At 35.8% G+C, this 22294-nt stretch overlaps 1 protein-coding gene across 12 annotated transcripts in view; it reads left to right on the plus strand.

Moving 5' to 3' along the window:
- SNX7 (sorting nexin 7) overlaps positions 1–22294 on the plus strand; it is a 239168-nt gene that overhangs the window by 22512 nt on the left and 194362 nt on the right. For all 12 annotated transcript variants that reach the window (XR_008295069.1, XR_008295073.1, XR_008295070.1 and 9 more), the window contains exons 2-7: positions 3749–3931; positions 9829–9939; positions 10482–10646; positions 12712–12910; positions 18595–18794; positions 21552–21638. Coding sequence is in view for 4 of the 12 variants with exons in the window: in XM_027058520.2 (XP_026914321.2) it covers positions 3749–3931; positions 9829–9939; positions 10482–10646; positions 12712–12910; positions 18595–18794; positions 21552–21638 (945 nt within the window). In the remaining 8 variants the exon portion in view is untranslated. The remainder of the gene's footprint in view (positions 1–3748; positions 3932–9828; positions 9940–10481; positions 10647–12711; positions 12911–18594; positions 18795–21551; positions 21639–22294) is intronic.

Consider the following 22294-nt stretch of genomic DNA (forward strand, 5'->3'; position numbering starts at 1 on the left):
AATGGTGTCAAATTGTAATTGGAGGTATCAGTGTGAACTCATAGGATTTAATATTTATTTATATTTCTATCGATCTGTATGTATCTACATCCAGATGTGTATCTGCGTGTGTGTGTGTGTGTGTGTGTTATACATACATTTCCTATCATTCATATCTTGGTTTCCAAATTCCAATTTCCTCTAAAAGGAACCAGAGCTCCTTGGAGAAATATCTGATTCTATAACTGGGTCAGGGAAAATATAAGGTAAACCTGAAACATCTTATTTTGCCAAGTTATGTTATATAAAGTGCTCTTGAATAATGAAGACATATCAAAAACACAGAGGTGCCAGCATTAAGGAGCTCCCACTAGGCAGGTTTGGATACTTACAACATCAAAATAAATTACAGTATTTATGGATTACAACCCATTGAGTAACATAGGAATTGTGAGTCTATACTCACATAATTAAGTAAATAAATACTCTTTATTCTCCTTAGTAGGAAACCTACTGATAATGTCAAAATTGAAAAAAAAAAAGCAATACGTATATTATTTTGAAATAAGAAATGTAACAAGGAAAAAGAACAGCAAATAGAGTTCTGCATTTGCTTCTGAGAAGCATGACATGGGAATAGCAATTCTGGAGAAGAGGAAGCTGCTTTTTAATTTTTAATTTGTCTTGTTTTATTTTAAACTCTGTAGAATTATTTGACTTTTAAAAACTATAAATATACTTTTTTATTTTGAAATAATTTCAAACTGGGAGAAAAGTTGCAAGAATATCACAAAGAACCTAGATTTCCCAATTATTGCCATTTCACAACTTTCGCTTTATCTGTCTGTATGCTAAATTGAGTACATTGGAGACTTGCTGTTTCATTACTCCTAAATAGATCTGTGTGTATTTTTTTTTTTTAAAAACAGGGACACTCTCCTACTTAATCACAGTATGCATATACAAATCAGGAAACCATACTGACACAATACCACATTCCCATCCACAGATCCTTTCACATTTCTCCAGTTGTCCCAATAACAGTTCAGAAAGAAAAAAACAAAGGTTCTCCTCCTTTGGTACAGAATCCAGTTCAAGATCACATGTTGTGTTTAGCTATTATGTCTCTTTGGTCTTCAGTCTGGAATAGTTGCTCATCTTCCTTTTTTTCCATCATAGTAATTGCATTTTTGAAGCTATTTTATAGGCAATGTCTCTTCCCCTCAAACATATACAGTATATATATTTTTTCTTCTGACCATAAATATAATTATATCACCATTTTTAGTTAAATTCAAAATTAAGAACAATTTATTTTTATTCAAAGTCAAGGCCATAGAGTGAACTATGTATGATTACATTTTAATTCTTGTACACCTTTTGTTTTCTTGAGAGTTCACCATTCATTATTCCTTCATTCATTCATTTTCTCTATCCCTTCCTTTCTACTTCTCTTGCATTCTTTCCATCTTGGCTTTCTTTGCACCCATCACAATTCATCTACAATATCTAACATGGCATGCTTCCTGTCATGTTTAAACATATCAGTACTCTGTCACCTGCCTTCTTTTCCTTTCCCTCCCTCCCTCCCTCCCTCCCTCCCTCCCTCCCTCCCTTCCTTCCTTCCTTCCTTCCTTCCTTCCTTCCTTCCTTCCTTCTCCCTCCCTCCCTCCCTCCCTTCCTTCCTTCCTTCCTTCCTTCCTTCCTTCCTCCACTCCCTCCCATTCTCCCCCTCCCTCTCCTCTCCTCTCCCCTCCCTTCCCTTTTTCCTTCCTTCCTTCCTTCCCTCTCTTTTTTTTTCCTCCTTCCTTTGCTCACTCCCCTGTCTCTTTCTCTCTGTCCACCTCCCTTCCTGCCTCTCTTCCCTTATTCTTTTTCCCTGTTCATCTCCCTGCCTCCCTGGTGACTCTGTCTTCCTGACCCAGTCTGTATAGGTTGTTCTTTAGTTCTGCTGCAAAGCTGTCAACGTGGAACATAATTTCATGATCATCCAAAGAATTTCATGTAGTTCTCTTTTCTGTTGAATCTCCTGTTTTTAGATCCTATTTCCTCTTGTTATATGCCTTCATATAATTTTGGAAAATTAAAGAAGCTTCCAAAGAATAAATGGATGGGAAATCAGTTTTTGAAATCTTTTATATCTGAAATGACTTTAATCTACTTGTATACTTGAATGACAATTTGTTTGGCTATATAGAGTTCTAGGTAGAAGATATTCTCCTCTCAAAATTTGGAAGATATTTGATTGTCATTTAGTGTCCCGTGTTACCATTGAGAAATCTGGAGCCATTCTGATTCCTGAGATTTCTGTTGTATTTTACCTGTTTATATTCTCTCTGGAAGCTAACCTGTATTATGCAATGTCATGGTAATTGCAGGAGCACTTCTGACCCCACCACTGCCCCCATTCATTTTGAGGAGGCAGGAAAAGCCCTATCAACCTGGAAACACTTCAGTTCAAAGCACATTTTCCTCTTCATTTTATGGAATTCGTTCTATTCAGGCACTACCTGCCTGGATCCCTTAATTTTTAAAAACACTTCCTTCTCCTTTCCATCTTTTGTCCTTTTAATTCAACTTAGTTCTTGAGTTCTATCTTTCAAACTTCCTGTTGAGTTGTTATCCTATTATCATATCTCAATTTTCATGAGCCTCCTTTTTTATTGTCTTGCTGCTGTTTTCTGAATTTTTTAGCAATATAACTCCTGTTTTTATTCATGAATTTGATATCATTCTTATCTCTGATGATTTCATCCATTTTTTTTTAAGCATTCTGTTCTCTAACTGCTTCCTGTCTTGTGTTTGTGAATCTTTGTTTCATATCAGAGGCTTTTCGCATATTTAGATATTTCGTAGTTTCTACATCAGGTAATAAAAAGCGGAGTAGATATTCATCATGTACGGTAAGGGCTTCAGAGCAGGGTGATTATGCAGAGACCTGGCTCACTTATCAGGGACTGCAACTGTTAGTCTTTTTTCTTGGAATGGCAAGCTAAGAGAGGAACCCTCCAACCACTGGGTGGAATTTTGTGCATTGATGCCAGAATTCATAGGGCCAGATGAGGGGAGAGAGTTGGCTATCTTCCCATCTCGTATGTAGGACTTTTCTTTGCTATCTCTTCCTCCCTTCTGCCTGGCACCCTTTTCAGAGACATTTCTGAAAGTAAACTTCCACTTTTTTGCAAAACTGGGGAAGAAATGTCACCCGGTGGCTTGGGGTAGGTGAGGGAATCTAAGGTACTGACTCTCTTGTTTTATTAGCTTCTCAACCAGTCCTCTGGTTTTAGCTCTGTCAGCACTCTGTGTCCATGGGTTTCTGGTGCCTGTAATTCTTAAGTCTCTCTGGGATTCTGTCTTAAAAACATGCCTTCTAGGTTTACCATTAACTCCTAGGTTTACTGTTCAGCTTTCTTTGCACTGCTATTTCAGTTACCCCTCAGTCAGATTTCTAGTTTCCAAAAAGTAGTTGCTTTTGTTTGCTTCATCTCTCTCTGTCTCCCTCTTTTTTTACCTCGAGGGTTTATGTCTTTTATGCCTTTTTGTCTTAGTTTGCTTTAATTTGTTTATTTCTTTGTTGTCATTTTTATAGTGGGATTTTAAGAGGAAGCAGAGATAAAAATACATGTTTGACATACCATATTTAACCAGGAATCCAATCATCCTTTTTGTTCTTGACATATTTCATTAGTACTCATTGTGTCTAAGAAAAACAGGATTTTAAATTGTTTCTTCCATAGATGTTAATTTTTTAATGTGTTTTATTTCTTAGGATGCCTCGTTGATGGACATGAATTCCTTCAGCCCTATGATGCCAACGTCCCCTCTATCAATGATTAACCAAATCAAGTTTGAAGATGAGCCAGATTTGAAAGATCTTTTCATTACAGTTGATGAACCTGAAAGCCATGTTACCACAATTGAAACTTTCATTACTTACAGGATTATTACTAAGGTAAATCTTTAATGAGCACCTTCTTGAATCAGTTGTTCTCTGAACTTTTGGTAAGATGTTGCATCTAATCTGTACTTGTTCTGTATGAAATCAGTGAAATTCAAATTTCAACACTTTTTTTTAAATTTAAATTCAAATTAGGTAACATACAGTGTAGTCTTGGCTTCAGGAGTAGAACCCTCTGATTCATCTCTTACATATGACACCCAGTGCTCATCTCAAAAGTGCCGTCCTTAAAGCCCATCACTCATTTAATCCATCCCCCCACCCACCTCCCTTCCATTAGCACTCAGTTTGCTTTCTGTATTTAAGAGTCTCTTAATAGTTTGCCTCCCTCTCTGTTTTTATCTTATTTTTCCTTCCCTTCCCCTTTGTTCATCTGTTGAGTTTCTCAAATTCCACATATGGTCACTTATTTTTTTTTTAACGTTTATTCACTTTTGAGAGAGGGGGAGAGAGAGCACGTGTGCACATGTGAGAAAGTGGGGTAAGGGCAGAGAGAGGAGGACAGAGGATCTGAAGTGGGCTCTGGGCTGACAGCAGAGAGCCTAATATGGGGCCTGAACTCACGAACAATGAGATCATGACCTGAGCTGAAGTCAGACGCTCAACCCCCTGGGCCACCCAGGCGCCGCAGTCACTCATTGTTTTTAGCAGTGGTGCATGTTGAAACAGGAACATTTAGGGCACCTGGGTGGCTTAGTCAGTTGAGCATCCAACTTCGGCTCAGGTCATGATCTCAAAGCTTGTGAGTTTGAGCCCTGTCTTGGCCTCTGTGCTGCCAGCTCGGAACCTGGAGCCTGCTTCGGATTCTGTCTCCCTCTCTCTCTGTCCTTCCTGGCTTGTTCTCTGTCTCTGTCTCTCTCTCTCAAAAATAAATAAGCATTAATTTTTTTTTAAACAGGAACATTTTGGTTTTAATTTAAAAAATATAAAGAAATGTCTTTGGAAAAGAAGAGCTTCAGGTTGCTAATAAAGAAAACTAGTTAACAACATGATGTGATACTTTTTTCTGAAGATTACAAAATATAATTTCATTTTCTTTCCAAATAAGAGCCAGTGGCCACTTTATCTTATGTATAAGATACTGCTAGTTGTCCACTAATTCAAATGCAGAGTAAATGTAGAATCGAAATCTCTCCTTGATCCTAGGGTAAGTCCTGCAAAAAGAGAGTTTACTTCTGCCAGAATAAAACAACCAAGTCAACTAACTGTTTTTTAAAATCCTTCATGTAATAGCAACCTTTAGCAATTATATTCATAAAATATAGTATTCTCTTTTTGAGGTGACACCCTACATCCCTTTTGTAGCTGAGAAGGTTTTGGACCATCTTCCTATAATCACTTCTCCCAGTGCAAATTCTACACCACTTCTAGTTATGTGTCTTAAAAAGTGCATGTATTTGATCTCTTCACTCAGGTTCTTAAAACCCTTCTGGGTTCCTCATTTCCTACAGAACAAAGCGCAAATTCCTTTGTATGACATATCAAGAATTTCTCAGTCTGATGCCAACCTACTCCTGTGAGACTACTCTCTTTAACTCCCCATTTTTAATACCCCTGCCCTCCACTCATCTAGACCTATTTTTGTTACCTGAATACCCTAGGGTATTTCTTATTCTTATGACTTTGCATATACTTTTCCTTCTCTCTGTTATGTCCTTCCTCTTCTAAACAGAAGAACTAATGTTTATTTTCCAAGACACAACTGGAGATAATGCATGCCATGGCCCTGCCCCCTGCATCTGTAGGCTGGAAGCCTCTTTCTTTCTTCTGTTTTCTCATGCTGTTCTAATTGAATTCTTAAAGGATGTAAAACACTGGAGTCAGTATAGCAAAGACATTTTAAGCCTATATTTAATCCTTCTAACCCTCAAGGTTTTTGTTGTTTTTTTTTTTTAATCTAAAAAATGGAAATGACAATCAAACCTGGTTCTGTAGAGTTGCTGTAAGAATTGATTTAGGATTGGTTATCGACATATAACACTTAGCAAAATGCCTGACACATAATAAGTGTTCAGTAATTGCCACCTACCTGTATGTGAGTAGATAACTGTGTTTATTTTATTCCCAACAAGTATGTGAGCTTCTCAAGGAAGGTAGTTATATCTTCAGTTATCCACATTTCCAAACACAATTCTTAGGATATAGTGAGTAAGCAATTTAACTTTTTGGTCAATGGGTGAGTGAAGAAATTTATAGTATCATACTCCTATCAAGAGGTTGTAGAACAAGATAGCATGGAATTCAATCTTGATTACTCCCCTTTCTTGCTATGTCTTTTGGGCAATTTAATTAACCTCTCTATGCTTAGTTTCCGCAGTTGTAAATAAGATAACAGTACTAGGCTTGGAGGGTTGTTGTGAATATTTAATGTGTTTATACAGACATATTGCTAAAAATAGGACCAGATTTCTCCTGGTATTACTATTTTAATTAAAAGCATCCATTGTCATCATCCTTCCTGGCAAAGAATTTGTGTAGCTGAATTATTTTCCCATCATTATTTGTTTCTTTTAGAAAGACACTGTTTTTATAAGCTACCCTGTGAATTTTACTCTAATCACAGACATATAATATCCATATTTACACCATATTTTAAATGATGTACTGCCCTTATAGCAGCAGCAGCAATAGTAGTAGTAGTAAATATTGATAATATTACAGTGTGTTTAACTAACATTTATTGTGTGATTACTTTGGGCCAGGCAATGTTCTGACCGCTTTATGCGTATTCACTTGTTTAAAGTCTAACAATGATCCTAGGACCTAGATGTTATGATTTACCCCCATTTTGTGCATGAGGACATCGAAGCTCAGTAAGTTGCCAAAGGTTACACACTATAGTGATTACCTGAGCTGGGATTTAAATCCAGACCATTTACTTTCACACTATGCGTGTTTTCTGTTATACTTTTGTGCATCTCTTTATGGTTATGACACACTGTCTTTCAGTTTCACTGTTATGAAAAAGTCCCTTTGTTCTACTTTGATTTTTTTTTACTGCATCCAATATATGGACTATGCCTACATATACTAAAATATGCATTGCAGATACAAATATATAAACATTTTGTGGATGTATAATATAGTCTTTGTTAATCACTTTTTAAATTTTTTTAAATATTTCATTTTTGAGAGAGAGAGAGAGAGAGAGAGAGACAGAGTGCAAGGAGGGGAGGGGCAGAGAGATAGGGAGACACAAAAACCAAAACAGGCTCTAGACTCCAAGCTGTCAGCACAGAGCCTGAAATGGGGCTCGAACTCATCACTGAGGTCATGAGGATCATGACCTGAGCCAAAGTCGGCTGCTTAACTGACTGAGCCGCCCAAGTGTCCTGATTTATTAATCACTTTTTATCATTTATTCACTCTCTCATATATTCAGTGAAGTTTTGCTGAGTGCCAATTATGACCCAGGTACTGTGTGTGTATATTGAGATTACACCAGCAAACAAGACAGACATACCCTCTGCCTTCATGGAGCTCTCAATCTAGGGGGGTGATGGATGTTAAACAATTACATGCTTAATTATTTAATTATAGTTATAAATGCTATGAGAGAAAAATATAGGATTTTATGAGCATGAGCACCCCATCTAATGTGGAGGTTAAGAGGTGGCTTCCCTGAGAAAGTTTTAGTTTTATTAAAATTTACATTTATAGACATTAAGATTATATGGATAAATGCACATATACATGTGCACATATGTGCGCTGACAATCTCCTACTTAAGAATGCTTAAGAATGGCCTGGCTGTAAATGATTGTATGCGGAAGCCCATGTTCCTAGCATCTGTTCTCCTTATGAGAAATTGCCCTTTATTCTCCAGGTTAAAATATCTGAAGTGACTATTCTAAAGAAGTGTTTTTTCTTTTGGAGATGAAGAGATGTGCTTTCCTTTGCTACACATAGAAACAAGAGCTTCGAGATTTAACGAGTGTCTTCTCTCTCACATCCACATCATGAAGACAAACCCATAAATGCCTGCCAGTGTGGAGTAGGGATTAAAGTATATTCCTGATTGTAAAATTCATTTTCCCTCAAAAACAGCTTTCTAAGTCCTCAGAGCCTAGAGTAACTGCCCTTGACCAAAGGTCAGTGTTTGTTGAATGAGTGCATTTTGGGGTGTAGATCACATGAGTCCATTAGTCCTAAACTTCAACTACCCAAGCTTTTATGGTCAGACATGAAAAATTAAAGACCATTTATGATATAGCTTCCATGGAAAATGATTCTGTATTAGAGGCATTATTTGTACATCTTCTGTTTTCTTCCTGTGTTACTGCAGTATGTTAGAAAACTCTTTTAAGTCAAAGACAGAGTGATGGGGACAGAATCAACCAATTCTTTGACTTCATTTTACATCTTCCTCTTGCTGGAGTTTTTATCAGATTATTCTACTTAAAGTGTTGAAAATTCTCCAGGACATTTAAAGCTCTGAACTGCCCAATTTTTGAGTATTTTAGTATTGGTTATGCCAATTGATACTTTTGGAAATTGGTGGTAAACCTATACATATGTGGCTGGTACAAGAAGGTGTTCAGTAAGTAAAGTTTAATGAGTGATTATAAACCATGTTTTCTGTGCGTATATATGTATGCATGTGTGTGTGTATTTGCATGTATATGTACACATACCAACTCATATATGTTGTTAAACTGTGTTTCTACTAGATTTAGTTTTCCTATTTTTACCATTTCCATAACTTGTACCCATAGTTAAGATTTCAGAGTGTTTTGTGAACATTTAGTTCCTTAGACTTCTGCATATCATTTACCTCCACTTTTTCCCACTAAAAAGGAAATGTTTTGATAAAATATATTGTATGATATTATAAACATTCATTGTAAAAGAATAAACCTTGGAAAGAATAACTTTTATGAACTTATTTCAAGACAATTAAGATTGCATCTATGACTTGAATTACTTAATTTTATAATTGCATTCATCTGTGTGGATGATTGATATTTTGGGTGAGTGCAAAATACGTATGCAATGTGTTATTCCATCATTATTCCTCCAGGAAAATTTCACCCTCATATCACTCTATAATTTTTAATATGCAAAAATTTAGTTAATAAGATATTGGTGGGAGTGAGTGTGCATCAGATAATGTTTTTTGTTTTGTTTGGGTTTTTTTTGGCTTGGGATTCAGGCAGTGGAAATGAGGTTGATATTGTATCCGTGTTATTTTTCTCATATGTGTTGGCATAGATTTTTGGTTTGTTGAGAACAGATATTTTAATTTATTTGCTTAATTTTTAGGAGTTTAGGCATATAACTCAAAATCCCTTGAGAAATGACAGGAAGATTTTCTTTTCACATCAAATCTTCATTAATAACATTTTTTAAACAGTGGTAAAATCACTCTGTAAAATGTTAGAATTTTCATATACTAAAAGCAAATTTTACCAAAGCAATTCATTTGAGCAAATTCCAGGAAAACATTTTTTCTCAGTTATGTTCAGGTTATTTTCCAAATTACAAAAATAGGACTTTCCTCAAATTCTGAATTCTAATCATCTTGAGAAAAAATATATTTGAAACCTAAATTCAGAACACACTTTCTTGTTAGCAAGAAAGTCATGCCAAATATAATAGTAGTTAAAATCTTGTGGAAGGCAGATGGCTGCTCTAAGACAGATTTTTCAGTTTGGATTTTAAATTTGAGCATGATGTTTGCTTTCTTTCTGGAAATACTGGAAAGTTTGCTTTGTTTCATCTGCTATATGAATTGATGACTGCAAAAAAAGTACAGGCTGACAAACACTGAATAATTAGAATTTGTTAATTTTTCTTAGAGACCCATTTATTTCAGCATATCTAAAATAACATTAGGCAAATGTCTTCTGTCTTATATTGCATGTGTCGTTATTTTTTCCTACTTTCTTCAGACATCTCGTGGGGAATTTGACTCCAGTGAATTTGAAGTTAGGAGACGTTATCAAGATTTCCTTTGGTTGAAAGGAAAACTTGAAGAAGCACACCCCACTCTGATTATTCCAGTAAGTCTACATATTTTTCCCATAGAGTAGCTACCATTTTGTTTTGTGAATCATTAGAATGCTTATAACTAATGTCAGACTTTTAAATCAGTGTAATTCTTTTATCCAGAAACCTTTGCTTTTAAACTTTCCATCTATGTAACAGATTTCTTTTTCTTTCTTTTTTCTTTTTTTAATGTTTATTTATTTTGAGAGAGAGAGAGTGAGTGAGCAGGGGAGGGGCAGAGGGAGAGAGATGCCCACATTCCACGCTGGACACAGGGCTCCAGCTCACGAACCATGGGTTTATGACCTGAGCCGAAATCAACTGTGGGATGCTTAACCAACTGAGCCACCCAGGCGCCCCCAGATTTGTTGTTCTAAACTATTCTAATATGTTAAGATTTTGCAGGTTTTGGTTCTAGTGTGAATTTTGAAAAATTATTTTTATAAGAAAGAAATGAATGTAAGCTCAAATAGTCTTCCAAAAAGGAAGAGTGTAGAATTCCTTATAATCCCATGCCACATAATCCTCAGATCCTTTTAAAACTTTTTTGCCTCAGCCATTGCCTGAGAAGTTTATCGTGAAAGGTATGGTGGAACGCTTTAATGATGACTTCATTGAAACACGAAGGAAGGCGCTACATAAGTTCCTGAACCGAATTGCTGATCACCCGACTCTAACATTTAATGAAGACTTCAAAGTATTTCTTACTGCACAAGCTTGGGTAAAGAAATTTGATTTATACTCATATAATCCTTTAGTGTCTTTATGTATATTGGTTGTATGCTTCCTCTGGTTTTCGTTTATGAATCCGTCAGCACTGTCCTTGAATTAAGATGGATTATCGAACACTGGAGAGGTATTCTTCAGATTTAAGATTTAACTCTGTCAAATCTACATATAAATGTTACAAACATCTTCTATCTTCCTCACATACACATATTCATATTTCTTTTGGTATTTGAATTTTTTTTAAATGTCAGGGTACTCCTTGCATACTTAGCCAATACTGAACATATACAATATACTTTTAAAATGGGTTAGGACTATTCAAGTTAGGATAAAAGTCTTTATTAAATGGATAGATGGTTGGATGGATAGCCAAATAGATAATACAATTTTCTTATTTTTTCTTTCAATTACCTAATGGGAAGAGTGAATCTATTTCTAATGCAGAAAATTTATATGCTCTTCTTTTTTCTTTTCACCTATGAAAATATAATTCACCAAGAAAGAAAATGGATAGGAAACATGGTCAGTATTAAATGATTACTGACTCATGTTGAGTTTTGTATCTCTCAGTTGTTGCCAAAGTGATAGAAGCTAGAAAGTGGTTCATCTCAATCTTGACAAATAGTACTGCTATTTGGAAGTCCTTTGAGACTTATGTGAAATGAATTTGTGGCCTGACTCCAGAACCTTAGAAGCTGCTGGAAGCATTCTCTATAGTCAGTTCTCAGTAATAGCTTGCCAGTTGTGATTTATGCTCTCTCTGATAATGTTTACTCTATCAAGTGATGCTGTAGCACTCCTGGATAGATGTGTTACCTGGTCAAGGGTGACATCCGTTATTATATACACATAAAATCATGCTGTCTAGGAAATAAACAAGTTTACTTTATATGTATTATTTTGTGTAAGACCTGTAGGAAAGTAAATCTGGAGAAAGATAATATATTATTTAATATTTGGATAAATAATATATAATATTTTTATCTGTGGATTTGGTAGTCGGCATTATTATTTATAGATTCTTTTTTTTTGTTTCTTGTGAGTAACCTTTTATTTGATCCCAAACCTATATTTCAGCGAGTGCTATAACCATCACCAGAGTCATGTGGTCTTCTTCTTGGTGTTCTTTTTTAATACGCTGTACTTCTAAAGGGTTACTTTTGTGTGGTGTATCCTTTTATAGTGGTTCTTCTATTTTGCTCATCTATACTCCTCCCTCCCAGATTAACTATGAAAGAGCTAGTTACATATATTATTAAAAATCTTTCTCTACAGCCAGCCAGCCAGTGGAGGTAGTGTCACAGTTTACCTACTTCACTCGGTTGGAGAGTTATGGTCAGGGAGTATCTATTTACAAACTTTTATAGTGACATTAAGAAGACAGAGCTGGCTAGTGCTTAGCAGTGAAGCCTCTGGAATCAGATCAATCCTTGTCCATAACTTAATTTCACCTGGACTTTGAGCAATCTCCTTAACCTTGCTGTGCTTGTATTTTCTTCTGTAAAATGAGGATCATAGTAGAACCTACCTCAAAGTGTTATGGTGAGTTTACATATGTGTGTGTGTGTGTGTGTGTGTGTGTGTGTGTGTGTGTGTGTAGTGCCTAGAAGCTCTCAATATATGCTAGCTATTATTATAACTAAAGAATTAATAAAATTTTCCTTTTTTTTTCAGGGAGCAGTTTAGACCCTAAGAGATCTTCTCTCAACCATTTTCTATTAAATCCCTGCTATAAAATATAGATTGCATCTCATATTGTCCTCTCATCTTCCCCAATATCTCCTTAAGCACAATTCCTGCTGTTAAACCTTATTCTTTTAAAGATCCATGCTGAGAGGAAAGCTGCGCACATGTTTTACACGACTACTTTGAAAAGGAATAGTATCAAGGAGATAGAGGAAGAACTGTACCCCAATAAAATTCACCTGCTTCAAACTACATGAAAAAAAGTCTATGAAACATTTTTATCATCTTTATCCTTCCAATTACATTTCCTTTTGTTGGGAATATTGCTTCACCACAAATATTTAATTGTTTGTTTGTTTGTTTGTTTCTAGGAGCTCTCTTCTCACAAGAAACAAGGGCCTGGATTACTCAGCAGGATGGGGCAGACAGTCAGAGCTGTTGCACTGTCAATGAGAGGAGTAAAAAGCCGCCCAGAAGAGTTCATGGAAATGAATAACTTTATTGAAGTTTTTAGCCAGAAAATAAATTTGATAGACAAAATATCTCAGAGAATTTACAAGGAAGAAAGGGGTATGTAGAATAACTAGAATGTGATTACCAAGTTGTTCAATTTCTGACCGATCTTCACATTTGCTGGTGTAGTAAAGCAATGTTAAGTTAGCATTTCTTTTTGGTTCTTTCTTGAAGTTTCCATCTCTCTGCTTACAGTCCCCATCTGTTTTTGTGTGATGTTTACTTTGTCCATTAGAGCCCTCAGCACATTAATCATCATTGCTTTAAATTCCTGGTCTCACCATTTCAACACCCCTGCCATGTCTGATTCTGATGTTTGCTCTGTCTCTTTAAATTGTCTTTTTTGCCTTTTATTAGGAATTTTTTCTTAATAACCAGACGTGATACTGGGTAAAAGGAACTGCTGTAAACAGGACTTTAGTAATGTGGTAAGGTGTGGGGGAGGAGAAGCGTTCTATAGTTTTAAATATAGAAAACTTATGTCGATCTAAATATAGAAAAAACTTTTATTCCTGAAGCGTTGTACAGTTTTGTGATCAGGTCTCAGTCTTTTAGTGAGCCTGTGCCTCTGGACTGTGAACTTCACAAGTTTCTCAGTTTTCTCTCCTTGCTTACTTGGGCCAGAGTGGCCAGAGTCGGCTGGACTTGAGTATTTCCCTTTCTCTAAGTTAGTCTCTGACGATACCTGAGCAGGTTAGGCTCTGGTGAACTATTTTCCTCTGAGGGCAGGCCTTTGTTAAGAAGAGCAGAGTGCTCTGGCTATTTCAAAATTCTCCTCTGCAAGAAGCAGGAGTAGTTTTTCAATATTTACAGTGAACCTAGTTGAGCTTCTGGGGGTAAATCTCACAATATTGACCCCATGACTGGGTTCCCCCTGGGGCTTTTAACTCTTAAAGTTGTCTACACTGAGCCTCCAGCAGTTCATCAATCACAGTTCCAGTCTCCCTACCCCAGCAGTGGGTGGTGAGAGGTGGTTTCTGCTCTTTAGTGTGTGCCCAGTAACCCACAATTCCTTGTATTCATCTGTCTTCCCAGTCATGAGGGCATTGGTTTTTCCTGTGTCCTCCCCTGTTTTGCAGATCCAAGAAAAGTTGTTCATTTTTCAGTCTATTCAGCATTTTACTTGTTCAGACTGAGTAGTGGTTTCCAAGCTCCTTACATGAGGTATCACATAACATTAAGATAGAATTTCACCTTCATGTGTGGCTTATACCCAGATATATTGAGAAAATTTTTGATTTCTATATGATTCTGAAGGTAGTCATGGCCAGTCCCCATTTGTTTTAATCAATTATTAGCTGTTCTTGTTCCCATTTATAAGTAATAATGGCAAAGTAAGCCCTGAGCTTAAGATTTTGTAGTTGTATGAAGTTGGTCTTAAATGTACAATGTGGATCATAGCTTAAAATCAAAGAAGTGATGTATCAGAAAATAGGGTTTCCACATTTTCCGTGATTTTTTTGGAAAAAGTACTCTATATTACACCTGTCCAAGCATGGCAGAGAAATTTATATATTGGAAATTAGGTCCTTCTTCCTATTTTATGTCACCATTTCCTTTTTTCAATTTTCTTATTTTTATTTTACTTTAGAAGTTAGACTTCAGGGGCGCCTGTGTGGCTCAGTCAGTTAAGCATCCGACTTCTGCTCAGGTCATGATCACAGTTTGTGAGTTCAAGCCCCCTTTGGGCTCTGCGCTGATAACTCAGAGCCTGGAGCCTGCTTCAGGTTCTATGTCTTCCTCTCTCTCTCTCTGCTCTTCCCCCACTTGTGCTCTTTCTCTCTCAAAATTAAATAAACATTTAAAAATATAATAGCAACATGATAATAACCTTAAAAAAAAAGAAGTTAGACTTTATTCCATGATGATTTTTTTTCCAATTCCATGATGACTTTCTGCTAATTTTCTAATTGCATTTAACTACATTAGAACTAGGTGGCCAAGTCAAAGAATATACTTCCTAATATAAATTGGTTTTAGAGATGAACTACTTTAAGTCTCTATATTGATGACTTTTTTTTTTTTTAACATTTATTTATTTTTGGGACAGAGAGAGACAGAGCATGAACGGGGGAGGGGCAGAGAGAGAGGGAGACACAGAATCGGAAGCAGGCTCCAGGCTCTGAGCCATCAGCCCAGAGCCTGACGCGGGGCTCGAACTCACGGACCGCGAGATCGTAACCCGGGCTGAAGTCGGACGCTTAACCGACTGAGCCACCCAGGCACCCCGATGGCTTATTTTTTTTTTAATTTTCTATGTCCCCTATTAAATAGTAAATTCTATGAGGAAAAGAAGGGAAAAGATTTGTTTTATTTTTAGTATCTAGATAGTGCTTAGCACATAGTAGGTGCTCAACAAAAGCTGTTCAATGATTGAAAAAAATGAATGAACATATGATTTGGTGGTAGGAAAATTTGCTTTATCATTAGTGATTGGTTGTTAAAAGAAATATAGAAAAAGTTGTCATAGCTGAATGTACATTTCCCTCTATGTTTTTTTTTTTTTTTCCATGCATTGACACTTGGTGATGTCGTTGTGGTGACTGAATATAGTTTAATAATTTCTTTTAGGACTTACTGGTCCACCCTAGTTATTTATCATTTGTCTTTTTTTTTTTTTTTAATCTCAAGAGGCTAATTGTTTTAACTGTATTCCACAATTCCAATTCTGTTAAGAATATTCTTGATGCATAGTTAAGTGGAATAGCAATTCAGAGAAGCTCCTGGAAACTCTTGAGACCTACGAGTTTTGTAGAACATCAGTATGCTGCTTTACATTTGCTGGTGCAAAGAAATAGTTTTAAAATCTTCGGTATACTCTAATGTTTGTGAAATGCTCAGAAGGAAAAGTGGATTTGATGATAGACTTTGTAAATTTGAGTTCTGATTTTCAGGGCATGATTGCCACTGACCCAAACTGGAGGGATTTCTGTTTTTTGAGTGTGAAGCCCACTTGTGAGATTCCTTTGAAGATGATGGAATGTTTTATTTTGTAGCTTGGGAGCCTAAGCTATATAGGATATTTCATTCATATTCAAATCATGAAAGTATGGTGATCATAACTAGTGGTTTCTATTTAAAAATTTTTTTCAAGGTTTTTCTTTGATCTTGTTATATCTTGTGCTCCCCAGTTTATTTGTCACATTTGTACTGACCACACGCTGTGCTGCTTCTCTGTGCTGGAGATTAAAGGAGGAGTAAGTTGGTACCTGTCCTTGAGCTCAGAGTCTAGTTGGGGAGACATATATTAATAGAAAAATTACAGTGCAACTCAGTAAGTGTTTGCATACAAATGTAATCAGAGAGCTGTGTAAGCACAGTTTAGAATTTTATAAAAGCTCTCTATGGAAAAATAAATATTGCAGGGGCACCTGGGTGGTTCAACTGATTAAGCATCCAACTCTTGATCTCAGCTCAGGTCATGATCTCATCGTTTCATGGGATTGAGCTCCACATTGGGCTCTGTGCTGATAGCACAGAGCCTGCTTGGCGTTCTGTCTCTCCCTCTCTCTGTGCCCCTTCCCTGCTCGTACTCTGCCTCTCAAAATAAATAAACTTTAAATAAACAAACAAATAAATGAATGAATGTATGTTACAAAGGTTCAATGGTACACACTTATGTATACACAAATTGAGAAAATGAGATAAGGGAGAACATTTTTCTTTTCTAGAAATGCTAGTGTAGTGTGGCCATTATTTAAAACAAAGGATAGGCCTAGATTAGGTGGGTGCAGTTGGAAAGGCTCTAGTGATTATTAAATCTGATACCTTTATTTGGTAACAACTGATATTTCCAGTGTCTTAAATTTTTTTAATCTATTTCAGTTTATTTGATCATACAAACTTTTGACATTTTAATAGTTTAATTTAGAGGAATATGCCAGATTTCAACTAACTCTAATGAGTAGTAAGATGATTAAATACAGAGAGAATTTCATCGTATTTGATGGATGTTAGAGAAAAAATATTCACTACTTCTACATTCTCTACCATAAAAAGCCATCTTTGAAAGATGATAGCATATCAGGGTGCCTGGGTGGCTCAGTTGGTTAAGTGTCTGACTCTTTACTTCAGCTTAGGTAATGATCTCATGGTTTTTGGGATCAAGTCCTGTGTTGGACTCTGCATTGACAGCACAGAACCTGCTTGGGATTCTTGCCCTCTCTCTCTGTTCTTCCCCCTGCACATGCATGTGTTCTCTCTCCTTCTCTCTCTCTCTCTCTCTCTCTGTCTCTCAAAATAAATAAACTTTAAAAAAAAGAAGGATGATATTATAAACGCAAAAGTGTAAAAATATTCAGATTTTGAAATGAAATGCAAATTTTTGAATTAATGGCTTATCAAGCATTGAATAGTCTTTTGTTGTTCATTCACTAATACAAAAATATTTATTGAACACATTCTGTATCAGGCTTTGAGATAAAAGAAAATGAGACCCAGCCCCTGTTTTAAGGAGCATATGGCCTAGGAGCATATGATTTATGCAAGCAATTATAATAGAATGGGATAATACAAGTATAAAATTATGATAGGCTTTAGTAGAAGTGTAAAATTATGATCGGTTCATTGGGGACAAAGCATATACAATGTTTTGGAACAGAATCCGAAGGAATTTATTTGTAGTAGTATTTACTAGTATTTGTGCTAGTATTTAAAGGATTAGAAGTAGTTTGTCAAATGGTAGAAATGGTAAAGGGCAAGGCAAAGGGGTATGTGTAATGTTTAAATGAGGAGAAATCATGAGATAGTTATGAATGAGTAATTATCATGGCCTGAATTGAACTATTTTGGGGGAAGAATCTCAAGAGTTGGACCCAGAGAGACAATGTAGGGACTTTCTAATTTAGCTAAGAAGCTTCAGTGTTATATACTGTGACAAAAATTGAAAGAGGAAGAATAGTTATAAGTCCCTTACAGAAGTGTACATTACAGACGCTGATGAGCTGATGACAGTGGAAATAAAGATAGATAGGTAGATAGGTAGAAAAATAGATGGATGAATGGATGGATAGACAGATGGATAGATAGATAAGTATTAAGAAATATTGAAACTGGCTGGGGCGCCCGGGTGGCGCAGTCGGTTAAGCGTCTGACTTCAGCCAGGTCACGATCTCGCAGTCCGTGAGTTCGAGCCCCGCGTCAGGCTCTGGGCTGATGGCTCAGAGCCTGGAGCCTGTTTCCGATTCTGTGTCTCCCTCTCTCTCTGCCCCTCCCCCGTTCATGCTCTGTCTCTCTCTGTCCCAAAAATAAATAAACATTGAAAAAAAAAAAAGAAATATTGAAACTGGTGATTGGCTCTGTGCAGGTATGAGTATAGGATGATACCCATTTTTGCTTTGAGATCACTGGAAACAATTACTCTTAGGTAGGATATGTAATCAGGAGAAGGGGAGAAAGAAGACAAGCTTGTTTAGGTAATGTTGCCTATGAGACACTCAGGTGTAGTTTATTTGGTAGGCAGCGTTCCATGATAGATATGGTGATCGTATAATCTGTCTTCCAAGCCAGGATACTTTAGAGAATGAAAAAGGATGCTATTGCTGGTTACACATAGACAGTAGTCATTCAAGGACTGACCTGAGTGGATTGGAATTGCTGCCAACTTAATGAAAGTTGATAGCCATCTTCTTATGTTCATTTAGAAGAACATATGCACGATGAGAAAAATAAGGTCTTTTCTTACTATAATTCACAGATTTTTAAAACTTCTGTAAATTGAGGAGCTTAATTTTTGTTTTTAGAATATTCTGATGAAATGAAAGAATATGGCCCAATTCATATTCTGTGGTCAGCGTCAGAAGAAGATCTGGTTGATACTCTAAAAGGGATTGCCAGCTGCATTGACAAATGCTCTAAGGCCACTGAAAAACGGATGTCTGGACTCTCAGAGGCCCTGCTTCCTGTAGTACATGAGTATGTGCTTTATAGTGAAATGTTAATGGTAAGAACACCTTATACTTGTACCTTAGTCCCTGACCTGATTATAAGCTTTATAAAGGTAGTTTCTATTTCAGTTTTTTTCACCACTATTTTCCCATCCTGCAGAATGCTTTGCATATAGATGCTCAATAAATATTAGTTCACTATGTGAATGATATGACAAGTAGAAGTGTATGTTAATAAAAGACAGGAATACTCAATAGCCACAATAATGTACATTACACATAGATTTGAAACATCTTCAGTCAAGATTTATATAGAGAATATGATTCATTTTTCCAAGCCTTTAAAATTTTACTTGAAAAATTTTTAGTGCTTTAGAGATTTCTTTTCATGAAAGAGTTCTTTTACCCCTTCTAGGTACATTTGATTTAGCAATGTATTTACTATCATTATGTACAAAGTACTTGAGTAGGATTTTGATGTTTGTTCTGTCTTCTGGATGCTTCTAAAAAGAAATCCTTCAAGTTAAAATGTTTTCTTTCACTATTTGCAAAGGCTTTTATTCCTCTTATATCAAAGTTTTGTATTTAACCTCCTCAGTTCTAGTTAAGGTTTCCAGATATTTGGGATTTAGCAATGCTATCTGCAAAGTTAATGTTTTTCATCCTGTATTATGTTCTGCTCACAGCACCTTGCACAAACTGATACCCTCAGGGTTGTTGTGTTTTAGCGTGGCAATGGGAGAAGGAGCCCACTTGCATTCAGATATAGTCTATTTCTTCTGCTATTTATATTTGGAGCCGTGTCTGTTTTCATGTACTCTTGGTTTGGGGATTTTTTTTTTTTTTAATTTTGCTTCTGTCTTGGTAAGAAAAGCTCTCTTAGCCTTTCAGCATGAGATCTGCCTCTTTCTCACGGTTAGGTTTTTCTTTCACAGTCATTAAATATTTTGTAGATATTTCATGTTGCTGCTGTTACTTGACTTTATTAGGGTCTTCTATAAACAAACACTTCTTGCTTCCCAAAGGCCTCTAACATTTCACTGCTGAGGAGTCTCCTCCTTGTCTCCATCAATTTCCTTGGCTACATTTCATTGTTTTACTTCATTATTGATAGCCCCCTTGTGTGGTTGTTGAAAGAGATCTGATTTGTATAATTAAAAATAGTATATTCTTCTCCCTTAATTAGATGTGTTTTTCTCTTTATTATGTCAAGATGAAAATTATGTAATTTAAGTCATATATCATTAAAGGTGTGGAAAAATTATAATAGCAACCAGAAGAATTATTTTATAGGTTCTCATTTGATTATATTACTTTGTAGACTCCTAAAGCATAATCAGTAGCAATTTATATTGCAGTTCTGGCTGTGTTTTATATTGGAATGTTTCTTCAATGTGAGCTAAAATGATGAAGTATAGACCTTGACAAAATGATTAAACTTGTGTAATCTTACTAGTTGTCTTCTGAAGCAAACTCTTACTTAAAATATTTCTACCTATGTGAAGCACAGTACTTCGTATTTATGAAAACAGACCTTAAATAAATGAGACTAAATTGTAGTATGTGTCATTTGGGTTAGAGATAGGAAGGGGTTCCCGATATTAATGGTAATGAAACACTGAAATAAATATAAAAGATATGTAGTAATTACCTGAATTTTCTATTGATTTCTTTGAAAACAGGAGAAAAGCTTATCTCTTTTGAGTGTTTTAGGAGTAATTCCGCCAGGCACAAAACTAGACTGAGTAATTTTGAGGATGCTTTTTATCCTTTGCCTCTCAGTTCCCACATACTCTGTCATATTATCTTGCCTCCATTTAACTGATTTGTTGGTAGGTTCTCCCCTTCCCCTGAAAACACCTGAAAGACCTATGCCTCATAAAGGCTTTTCTCATATATGCTGTACTTTCACCCTTTCTGTTTGAATTTTTTACTTACCTGGAGTTAGCTTAACTTTTTCCTTAACCTCTTTAGGCCTCTTGTGTTCATTATCACAGTTTTATGATTTCAACTAATATTTTGAAAACCTGTGAAAGATGAGTACAAATAAAAAGAGTCGTTGTGTCTATAAAGCCTAAGTAGCAGGTCTTGGGAGAAAAATGAGTCACCAGGGGAAACACATTGTAAAAGGCTGGCAAACATTATAAAAGATGAAGGTGAAATCTGCACTCAAATTCCTTCACAAGGGTGTTTTAAAGTTTAAAGATACCGAAATGTGAATTCATGGTTATTTGAGAAAACAGGATGGAACTCTTCTCAGAGAAGAGGCTATAATTTCTCATCAAAAGATTGGCTAATTGACTAATAATTATATATTTTAAGCTAAAATAAAATCTCAAAATGTGAGTTCACACTTCAGTTTTCTGATTCCCCACTGTAATTAAAAACTCTTTAATTAACCATGTCTTTGGAATCGAATAAGTGTGCTGCAAATTATTATAGACACTTGAGGTGAGAGGCCCGTGTGACCTCTCAACTGCCACCAGGTTACACCATAGTATATATTTTCAGTGCTCCCACTGATTTTTTGATTGATTATTTGTTTTTTTCTCTTTTTAAAGAACTGTATATGGCTAGAGTGCTCCAGTAAAATGTGCATTGGGAAAACTCATAAAAAGTTTATGAAGAAAATTCTCTTACATACTTGCTTTCAGTTTAACCTTTAGAGATTAAACAAATTTGTTTCTCGTTATATCCCCAAATGACTGATGAGTTGGGAAGCGATGCCATTTATATTCTAAAATGTATATTTCTTCATAAAAATATTATAAACCAAAGTACAACTTATTCCATCCCTGTGTTTTGATATGAAGGGTGTTATGAAAAGGAGAGACCAAATACAAGCAGAACTGGATTCCAAAGTGGAAGCTTTGACCTATAAAAAGGCAGATACTGATCTGGTAAGTTTTTAAGTGTCTTGATACACTCATATAGAATTCATTTTCTAAAATGTTTATTAGCTGTGTAAAACTCCATTGTGTGCTTGCTTTTAAGGATTCAGTAGATGATACTAAACTTTCTTCTAGAAAACAAATTATACATTGAATACCCAGTGAGTCTACAAGTTTAACAATGATGCTTTTCTGCCTGTCTTACATTGTCTCTTATGATAAGTAAAGTATGAAGTTAATTTTTTTAAATTAGAATATTATAAGAAGGTATGGAAAGCGCCTAGTAGTTTTCCAGAAGGTGAGTGAGCACTCAGGAAATAAATCCACTTTTTGCTCATTTTATAAGCAAACGGTTATATAAAGTAGGTCGGTGTTCCTATACACTTTTTTCTAGTTATTTTAAAAACCTTTATGGAGGAAGTGTCTTTGATTTCAAGTTTTATCCTTTCCTTGCAATACATTTTAATGGAAAATTTCAAACATAAAAAGTGATATGATGAACTCGTGTACCCATCACTGGGCATCATTAATGTCCAAAATGTTGTCCAACTTTCTTCATCTTTCTCTTTCCTCACCTTTTTTTTTCTGAAATGTTCCCATGTAAATTCCAGACATTATATTATCACCCACAGTATTTTAGTGTTTATATTTTATTGTCTTTGCGT

Source organism: Acinonyx jubatus, chromosome C1 (genome assembly GCF_027475565.1).
Source record: "Acinonyx jubatus isolate Ajub_Pintada_27869175 chromosome C1, VMU_Ajub_asm_v1.0, whole genome shotgun sequence".
In the NCBI taxonomy this organism is placed as follows: Eukaryota; Metazoa; Chordata; class Mammalia; order Carnivora; family Felidae; genus Acinonyx; species Acinonyx jubatus.